The 9,978-nt window shown below is 52.4% G+C and overlaps 4 protein-coding genes across 4 annotated transcripts; 2 read left to right on the top strand and 2 right to left on the bottom strand.

Moving 5' to 3' along the window:
* Positions 1-285: 285 nt before the first annotated feature.
* Positions 286-1,747, top strand: AYO20_09170 (hypothetical protein; the record flags this gene model as incomplete). The annotated part of the gene is made up of 2 exons (XM_022647441.1): positions 286-374; positions 430-1,747. The coding sequence occupies 2 exons, from the start codon at positions 286-288 to the stop codon at positions 1,745-1,747; spliced, it is 1,407 nt and encodes a 468-aa protein (XP_022496631.1).
* A 729-nt stretch (positions 1,748-2,476) lies between these two features.
* AYO20_09169 (hypothetical protein) lies at positions 2,477-3,223 on the bottom strand (the record flags this gene model as incomplete). The annotated part of the gene is made up of 2 exons (XM_022647440.1): positions 2,477-2,662; positions 2,981-3,223. 2 exons carry the CDS (start codon positions 3,221-3,223, stop codon positions 2,477-2,479), a joined length of 429 nt encoding a protein of 142 aa, XP_022496630.1.
* An 843-nt stretch (positions 3,224-4,066) lies between these two features.
* AYO20_09168 (hypothetical protein) lies at positions 4,067-5,599 on the bottom strand (the record flags this gene model as incomplete). The annotated part of the gene is made up of 3 exons (XM_022647439.1): positions 4,067-5,138; positions 5,190-5,346; positions 5,413-5,599. The coding sequence occupies 3 exons, from the start codon at positions 5,597-5,599 to the stop codon at positions 4,067-4,069; spliced, it is 1,416 nt and encodes a 471-aa protein (XP_022496629.1).
* A 2,023-nt stretch (positions 5,600-7,622) lies between these two features.
* AYO20_09167 (hypothetical protein) lies at positions 7,623-9,711 on the top strand (the record flags this gene model as incomplete). Its single annotated transcript, XM_022647438.1, has 6 exons — positions 7,623-7,650; positions 7,699-7,728; positions 7,779-8,022; positions 8,143-8,345; positions 8,535-9,447; positions 9,519-9,711. 6 exons carry the CDS (start codon positions 7,623-7,625, stop codon positions 9,709-9,711), a joined length of 1,611 nt encoding a protein of 536 aa, XP_022496628.1.
* Between the last annotated feature and the right edge of the window lie 267 nt (positions 9,712-9,978).

Below are 9,978 nucleotides of genomic sequence, written 5' to 3'. Positions count from 1 at the left end.
CAACGGCCACCTCGTGCGCAGCAATGACGTCTATAAAGGATTGAAGACGGCTGCCGACATGCGCACAGTGTCATATGTTCGGTGTTTGCAATCACACAATGTCGATGCAGTGTTTGCCTGCTTCACCATCGTTTCTTGAAATCAACACAATGCTGTGGCACAGTTTCACAGCGACATCCTCCTGCTTCCTACCTACTTATCTCCATCAGCCACGACGACCTCCGAAAGACTTTGAACAGTTCTTCAGATATTACTTGCCGAAATGGACTCCTCTTCAATGGCACCATGGGCCCGATTACCTCTGGAGATCAAGTCGAACATCATGGGACGACTGACACGGATCGACTTGAAGTCCTGCCGCCTCCTCGACAAGTGTACAAGCCTGGCAGCCACGCGGGTTCTGTTCCAAACACTCTGCCTTTCACCCAGTATGAACAGCGTCGACCGGTTGTCCAAAGTGGCAGCGCGGCCTGACCTCGCCAGTCAAGTGCGCACCCTCGAGATCCACCGACACTATCTCAAAAAAGTGCCCTTCGACGAATACCTCCAGGCCGGTCACTTGTCAGAACGTCTCCAGAGACTGCCTCCCCTCGACGCAGCGTCACTCGCTGTCGTACTCTCCCAGGCATATGAAGACGAGCTCGACGCCCAGGGGCGCTTCCTTAATGAAGCACCTCCTCTGGTGGTAATTGCGCTCAAGAAATTCCCGCGGCTCCAATGCTTCGTCCATGGTGGCAGACTGACTCGAACCGAGGAAGGAAACTTTCTCCTAGACGAGCACTCTGATCTGTTGAGACGGACGGGTGTAAGAACACTGAGCGGCGGAACACACTTTCTGCTGATGCACTCAGTCCTGCTGAAGTGCCGGGGTTTGAAGCCCCTGTCGATCGGATTTTCGTCAGTCTACTGGTGGGAGTTTTGGAACTGCATGGAAATCCGACACGCAGGGGCCCTTCTCAAGAGCGTCACGCGCTTTGAGCTCACGTTCGAGATCAACAGCTTGGATCGACAGCCGTGCCCGCTCAAACCGACCAGCGCTCATTGGAGGAAAGGCTTGACCAGATACCTGAAGGAACTTGGAACATACCTGCTTGCGACCGAACACTTGTGGCTCGGGTTCGACGAGCTGCTTATAGAGCCTCAGGGAAGTCAATCCATTCGCCGCTATGCATGGACAAGGATGTCGAGCTTGCTGCTGCGTTGTCCACATCCTGAAGTTCCTGATCTGCCCAGCTTGACCACCCTCACTCTCGAAAACACTGCCGTCCGCCTGAACGAGCTGTGCAATTTCATCACCCGACACTCCCAGCCACTGCGGTCCCTCACCATCATCAACATGCGTCTCAGCAGCACCGGCACATCTAGTCCAGGGATCCTGGCCGTGGTGCTGAAGCTGATCTCGTTCCTCAACAAAGAGACCCAGCTGGACCATTTCTCCATGCAAGGCACTTTTCTACATTCGGACGATGAGACCAGACTCTTGTGCTGTCCCAAGAGCGATACCAGCGGCATCCTGCACGAGCTCGAGGAATATGTCTGTCACCGCGGTGTCTTCCCCTTTCACAATTCCGAAATTCTCCTGCAGGCTCTCGACACGTTCTGGCCACGTTCGGGGGCGGCGGAGGAGGCGGCGGCCAGTGACAAGGAATTGCCTCGACCGAGTCTGCGCGCCTGCACGGTTGAGGTCACGCTTCCGAGCGACGACTCGTGGTATGTCGAGGCACCGAAAACTCCGCGTCACGAATGAAGGTTTTGTGGGTAGAGAGCTGGAGGGTATGGAAGTGTACATCCATGGGACGAACGGTTCGATATGCCAGTTCGATGAGCGACTACGGAGCGTATTAGTGGATCACCGGAAGTCAATCAGTCAATTTGGTTGATTTTAGAAGAAAAATGTTATGAGCATACCTTGCATCCTGGCTCAAGTGGTCAGCATTCAGCATTCAGCGTGTAGCGTTTAGCGTTTAGCGCTCAGAGGCGACAATAACAAGTGTCAAGAGACAACATGGTCCCGAGGTTTGGTTTCACCATTCATTCATCCATTCATTCATTCACTTCGGCACATTCTCGTTCCGCAAGAGAGAGAGAGAGAGAGAGAGAGAGAGAGAGAGAGAGAGAGAGAGAGAGTGTGTGTGTGTGTGTGTGTGTGTGTGTGCACATAAGCTGCCGGTTCGGGTTGGGAGAGCTGGTGGGATCACCACAGGGACAGTGGGTTCTATCGGCGTTGTCGCTATCACCATTATCATCATCGTCAACAGGAGCGGTCGTTGAAGAGTGAGATGAAAGAAACGTATTTTCAAGGCGCGTGTGTAGTTTGATTTCCCTGGCAATTTTGTAGGGTTTGAAACAGAATGTCAAGAAGCAGAACTCCCACCCAAAATTAGACTCCGTACCGCTCGCCAGTCCCGTATCTCTGGCGGCAACAACGCCTACAGTCAACCCTCCCATCCAGCTCATGTTTGGATTTCTCATGAATTCATCCATCGTAATCACCAGGTCGCCGGTTTTGACTCATGAACGCGTCGACGTTCTTGTCGTAGATCTCTGCCTCGTCGCCCTGGCTCCCGTTCAGGAACGAATGCCACTTGACTTCTCCGCCCTCGATCATGATGGGCGTGGCGTACGGAGCGCGGTCGGGGCCCAGGAAGTCCCATAATCGACACTGTTTTTGGGGAGGAGGTCAGAAACTGAAACAAGAAATCCGGGACACGATCCAGTTGATCAGTGGAGACCGGGAACAAATCCTTGGAGGGAAAAAAGTGCCGTAACTTCTTTCTCACAGGTGTCCTGTAAATTGCCATGTTGGAGCGCAGCAAAAACGGCCGCCCCACAAAGAATGATTGCTCCAGAAGGTTGACAGGCAGAGAGGGAAGTGGAAAACACCACACCACAAGAAACAGCACGCCACGACACGACACGAAACACCCGAATTGCGTGCGACTGATGAGAAGTGAAGACATAAGACACAAGATGCACTTACCAACTGGGTCCACAACCGCGCGTTGACCTCCTTGCTCAGCAGCATGGTCTCGGGATCAAAGTAAGGCAGCGTGGGCAGGTCGTGATTCTTCTTGGCCTGCATGCTCAGGTTCGTCCACTGGGTCTCGCACCACAGGTTCTTGCGGTAGTCGTGGCGGTGTTGGTCCTCTTGGGATGCGCCCTTGCTGGGCCGCGACGCAGAGGCGATAATGTCCCCCGCGGTCTTCCTGGTCGATGTCGACATGGTGGTGGTCGATGATGACATGGATTTCTAAACGCTCGGTCAGGGTGACGGTGGCCCTATAATTTTAGCCTACTTCGCAGGCTCACCCTGATCGATGTAGACCAGTCTTTCTTCGTGATCAGTGGCCACGAGGTAGAGTTCCCTGCTGCAATAGATGGAGGAGAAGGAGAGTCGCAGGAGAGCTGGGAGGTGATATAAAGGCTGGTCATGTGATTGTCGGCAGGCTCGGGTAAATCTGCGCTATTTTTCCGATACGCCGCCAAGTCACAGCCTCGCCACCACAAATTCACCGCTGCGAGGCTGTGACGTGGACGGGGATGCCATCAGTACCGAGTACCTGCGGTGAGGAAATTATGAAATTCTCAACTCTCGACAATGATTGTTTCTCAGCTATCTGATTGATTCTGCTCAACGCTATCCAGCTAAAGTACGGGTACAGCTTGTGATGGTACGGGATCCAGCTAAAGCTAGTAGAGTACACAAAGTACAGGAGGAAACCTACCCGTCATTGTCCCTCAAATAACCCTCGCAGTCACATCGCTGATACAAAGTTCATCACATCATTGCATTCCATGTTTGGCCCATCATCAGCTATCAAAAGGACTTTACAAACCACACCTCTCTTTCGGATTTGTCCCTATGTAGAAGCACCCTAGCTCACCACCAGCATATCGCGTTCACCTTCATTTCATCGTCATGCATCTCGTAGCTGCACCGGGCAGCATGGTGGATTGTCCACCATCTTCATTTGAAGAATATTTCCAAGACATGATTTAGGGGTTGTCTGGATACCCAAATAAGAGCCGCCTGGGCAGAAGGGCTATAATCACATATAACCACCCATTACAGCCGATCTCTTCCGCTTCTGCGGAGATGGTGGTGTGCGTGACGTTTGTGATAGGTCGTGGCAGGACTGGCAATGTCGGTCAAGGTAACTGTGACAACTTCCTCAACCAGGATCAATTTCACCATAACACCGTTGCTCATATAGCTAGTCGTGGTTGTGTAACGACTGTTGGTGGTGTGTGGAGTTGTCAACGAGGTGACAGCAGGCGAAGCCGTGGATCCAGCAGTTTGCCCTGCGGGCGCTGACATGGTGGCGTTTCCGAATGATGAAGAGACTTGAGTTGGTGTGACGGCCCCAGGGATTGGTCCCATTGTCGCAGGCGCAGGACCGGCCTGAACTCGTACCTTACCAGGCAGCTCTTGGACAAAGTTGATTTGCTCATTTTGAAGCATCTCAGGGACCTCCATCTTGCATTGTGTACCATCATCTGGCTTTTGGAGCTTGAAGATTGGACAGTCGTCTTGGTTACCTGAAGTCCCCGTCGGAAGATTGCAGGCTGGGTCGTCGATGGCACTTTGCAACACACCTTCATCCCAAGCGCACATGAAATCTCCATGGTAGCCGTACCCGGTAGGATCACCGTTCGCAAACGTAAACTCTCCATCGATGCCTTTGAAAAGGTTTGTTTGATAGATTGTTTCGTAGAATAAGGCGGGCAAGTGTACGGGATACCCTTCTGGACATCTCCCATTTTGGATTTCATCTGGGTACGCAACGTGAGTTGTGTGATTGGCACTGTCCAGATCTTTTCCATTCCAGCATGACGGGAACATGAGTTCCGCGCGCACTCCGTCTGCACACGTCGCGTCGAGGAAAGTCTTGTTGCGGAGATAGTGATATTCTCGTGCGCCTTCCGCAGGAAGGTTGTAGTTGAGACAATTGAAGCCGAGGGCTTTCTCCATAAGTGCTTGTTGAGTTTTGTCACTATCGTTCCAGAGAGACATTGGCGGGTCTGGGTCCGGTCCGTAAAAGGCGCGCTTCAGAGAGTTCCCAGCGATCATGCGAAAGTTCTGAGGAAAGGCAACCACAGGACTCGGCTCATTTGGAGATGGCTCGGTGAAGTAGTATCTGCGAGCTGTCAGCGTGTTGATCAGGGTTGGAGGGGAGTGGTTTCATTACGCAGTCAATCCGCCAGCAGTTGGGACCATCTCAAATGTGCCGTTTGCATGTTGAAAGTACATCCGTGGACTCCAGTAGACAGAGTGGTCTTGGAGGATGGAGCAGCTGGTACAGTTGGAGGCAAGGAGATCACCAAGAGAAGGATCAAGTCCCATATCTGGGAATGGGTCAGTAATTGATATATATTTTTGTTTGTTGGGTAACAAGGTGAGGTGAAACTCACTTGAAGCGCCAAAGAGAACATGAAGATGTTGAGCGGGGCTACCGGGGGCCATGATGGGGTCGACACGACCATTTCCTAGTTCGCCGTGACATAGATGACGAAAGAAGGCATGGGTTGGCGGGGACATGAAAAGAAGAAGCGCGAGGATAAGGGCTTGAAATTTGAGCGCGACTTTGGTGACGGCCATGGTGACGGTTGTTGTTGTTTTGCGCTGGGAGCGTGAATGAGGAATTGGTTATCACGGTAAGGTCTTGATTGAAGTTGTCGAAGAGAAGAGAGATCGGCTGAAAGGATGGAGGTTGGAGGAGTAATGAACGAAGAGTGTAAGGAGGGAAGAATAATGATGGACTGATTGATAAAAAGGAGCGTGGGATGCCGGCAGACAAAGGGCAAACTGAGGTCGTTGGGATGAAGGAATGGACGCAAAAGGCGAGTCTGAGGCGGATGATAGAGAGTCAAGAGACAAAGTCAGCGCTCACATGCATCCGAGAGGAAGGCGCTTTCACGGACTTACCACTGTAAATTGCTGGGTGAGGCATACAATTTGCTTCTTGGCTGTTCACGGTCGACCTTCACTTCACCTCACCTCACTGTTGACCTCCCCCAATCGACTCAAATACCGTACTTGCTTGACCCCCTCGCCGCTTTTTGGATGCCGCTACTAAACCGACCTGCGGCGCAAAAGTCGACTCTGCCGACCGCAGCCTTGTCCTAGACTGTCTACCTCAGCTGGCCAGTGCGCTCCCACTGACACGCGATCTCCCTGTCGCCGGCTTGGTCGAACCCCTATCCTTCTTACACACAGGCCATCACCGCAAACGATATCAGGTGTTTTGAAGAACCAGGAAGTGTCGTGTATGGCCACCGACCACTGTCGGGCAGGAATAGATCAACAGACTGCTTCAATCAGCCAGCGGCACCACCTTGTCCAGTGTATGTATCTTCTCGACAGCTCTCTGAAGGCACAAGTCGTCAGTATCGCAAAGGAGAGGACGTGCATGCGAGACACACAAGCACACAAAAACAACGGGAGGCAATGCGCAATAAATCCACAAGGACAAGAAGACTGCAATGAACACAATAGGACCATGGTCAACAAAGACCGCTTCACCAATTTCCTCTGCTCATCTTACAGATGGGGTCATTCGTTTGCACCTGTCTCCATTCGCTCCATCTCCGTCGCTTACAAGGCCCAACCTGAAGGTCTGCGGCTGTGGCAGAACCATGGTTGAGTGCCTAGCTGAGATCCCAATTCCTGCTGGCTGCCTTCCATCTTCCTGCACGAGCGGCAATGCAATGCAATGGCAATGCAGGAGAAGGTCCTGCCGATCAGACTTCAGCTACCGTTCATTTTGTTGTTGGTCGCACGCGTGGCATGGCATGTCTTTGTCATGGTTGCTGCACGTTGCCGCCTGCTAATCTCCGCCGAGGTACCATGCACCGGATGAAGATGCGAAAAGTCAGCTTCGATTGGAAGGGGTAGGTTCAAATCGCCTCCAGCGTCAATCACGATGCTCCCTTGACATGCCACGGCTAGCCGGAATGTACGCGTGTGAACGAGGCGACACCATCCCTTACGTCTCTAGCAAGAGGGTAGGTGTGCGAACTCTGGCCATAATCCTAAGGGTGATTGCCTCAGTCGGGATCACAAACAATCATTACTTCGACTTCTGCCGTTGCCACGGCACTCTCGCGCTTGACCCGGACTGTGGAGGAGAAAGAGGTGCAAAAAGAATCGCTGAGCTAAAGTCCTTTAGTTCCGGCGAGCTGCGCTAAATTGGGCAAAGATGGTGCATTGATCAAGAACAACATGGTGGATGTCAGAGGGTGACCCGGACACCAGGTTCTGCCGATATCTACAAGGATTATTCTCGTCGAGAAATCTCTGTGTCCTACAGAGAAACCAACAGAATCAGGACCGGGACCGCACCAAAGCACACACCATTGTGGAAGGATCTCCGTGACCTCCAATCGAAAAGCTCCCCAAAGCCTTGTACTTGGCGTACCGAAGATCCTCGCTGATAGCCGCTGGTAGGCGAGCTGCCTGAAGCTTTACCCTGCGAGGTCAACCAGGGGTTCGGAGTACTTAGTGCATGCCCCAGGGTTGCTTGACAACCAAAAGAAATTTTTCTCAGGCACCGAAAACCTGGGAAGGCGGGAAAATTTGTAAGAGGTGAGAGTTAAGGAGACAAAGTCTCTTTTGGAAGAAAATGGATGTGACTGCCATGACCACAGCCGGTAAGTCTCGTGGCCGTCACGTCTGTGTACTTGTCTAACCGTCAATAGAGAGGGATGGTGAACTGGCTCTCACGCGAAGTACGTGCAACAAATTTGATTGTCCCGTCCCAAAATTGATCTGCCCTTAGTGATGAGCAACATGTCTTCGTCTCATGTTCCCGAGGCTCGGGTTCTGATAATCATGACCGGAGGCACGATCTCCATGCAAAGATCTCCTAATGGTCTCATCCCGGCTCGAAACTTTCTGGAAAGATGCATGGCACCCCGACCGGAATTCAACGACGGAGAGATCCATGAACCCATGACCGTGAGGTTTCACGATGGACTCGATGGGCTGGGCGAGTTCCAGAGTCTGCGGACACCAACAAGCGTGTACGGGAAACGTGTCAGGAAAGTCAGCACCCTTCAAAATCCCAGAGCCTTGTTGCATAGGACCTTATAATTCCGCTCGGTCAAAAGATGAGGACTGAGGCATCGCTAATACTCGCACAGATATGCTGTCCTAGAGTTCGAACCACTTCTCGACTCGTCGTCCATAGACAGCAAGGGATGGGCGGAGATTGCGCAAGCGATATATCGCAACTACAAGTTGTTTGATGGCTTTGTCGTTCTTCACGGCACAGACAGTCTCGCCTACACCTGTTCAGCTCTCAGTTTCATGTTGCAGAACTTGGGCAAGCCTGTCATACTTACGGGTAAGTGGAGTTACAGGCGATCTCGCTGTGTGACGGAATTTTTGGTCCAGAACATCTGTCTAACACAGCTCTCTTGAGGTGTTACCGGCGACGAGTCGCTGTGAGAAGTTGGCCATGGCTTCGATGCCCATTGTCAAGATGCGCTTTTAGCAAAACCACGAGTGGACGAAGCTGACCTTTTCCCCAAAGGATCCCAGGTGCCCTTCTCGGAGCGTAAAAACGATGCTCTGGAGAATCTACTTGATTCTCTGGATATTGCCGGGCACTTTATGATCCCCGAGGTGTGCCTTTGCTTCAACTCGACCCTGTTTCGGGGTAATCGAACTACAAAGGTTTCAGCAAGCGCATTTGATGCATTTGCATCTCCGAACTTTCCTCCATTGGCCAAGATCACTGCAGTAGGTACTCACGTCGAATGGAACTCGGTCAAAAGGTCGACTTCCCTTGAAGCCTTCAGCGTTCAATCAGACCTCGAGATACACCATGTGGCCTGTTTGCGCATTTTTCCTGGCATCAAACCGAAAATGGTGGAGGCAGTTCTGCGGACCGAAGGACTTCGTGGTCTTGTGCTGGAGACGTTTGGCGCAGGCAATGCCCCCAGTGGGCACGACAACAAATTGACCCAGGTCATCTCTGACGCTGTTCAACGTGGCATTGTGATTGTGAACGTCACTCAGTGTCTGACTGGCAGTGTCAACCCGCTCTATGCACCCGGGATGGTCCTTGGCCGTGCTGGCGTTGTTGCAGGAGGGGATATGACCACTGAAGCAGCTTTGACCAAGCTGTCTTACCTGCTGGCCCTCCCAGGAGCGTCACCAGAGTCGGTGGCTAAAGATATGGCAACATCAATTCGTGGTGAACTTTCGGAGCATGCGGGTACCATTTTCAAACATCCGACAGGCGAGTTATCATCCCCGGTCGCTCAACTCACAGCTATTGCCTACGCAATTGCCAGTGGAGATATCGAGAAGGTGAAGGACCTGCTACGAAACGACAATCAACTGATCAACCGAGCCGACTACTCCGGAAACACACCCGTCCATCTTGCGGCGACTGGGCCGAATATTGCGATCCTTCGGCATCTCCTCTCGCTGGGTGCCTCGTAAGTTTAGGACAAGTCATTGTCGGGTGATGGTGTTCATATTGATAATGGCTAACACAATCTTTTTACAGGGTACACCTACGCAACCACACCGGATCAGGCAGGACACCTCTCTTCCTGGCCGCCAATGCTGGATTGTTACCACACGTAATGCTTTTAAGACAAGCAGGCGGACATCTCCATGCCGAAGAATTGGAGACGGCCAGACTCCACGCGAGCCAAAGACCAGAGGTGTGGAAACAGGCAGGCCTAGAAGTGCCCTAACGGACCTGGAGAAAGGGCTGGTTCCAACTGGGCGTTGGGTTTCCGAGTCTCCAGCCATTCTGGCACATGGCTTTCCGTCAGAGCCCCCTGGTTGGTGTGCACGATTGGTCGCCGATTCTATGCTACCGGGTGCTAAGGACACCTAGGTCCGAAGTCGCCTCTGGAAAGCAATGCCAGATGATCTGGACTTGTTTGCTGCCATCCATCCACGCCTCGTGGCAATACAGGACGCTACTCCTTGCGCTCGCTAGAACAGGAGATGGCCAG

Source organism: Fonsecaea nubica (genome assembly GCF_001646965.1).
Source record: "Fonsecaea nubica strain CBS 269.64 chromosome Unknown Scaff81, whole genome shotgun sequence".
Classification (NCBI taxonomy): Eukaryota; Fungi; Ascomycota; class Eurotiomycetes; order Chaetothyriales; family Herpotrichiellaceae; genus Fonsecaea; species Fonsecaea nubica.
Note: the sequence above shows the minus strand (reverse complement) of the source record. Positions and strands in the feature narration are given on the sequence as shown.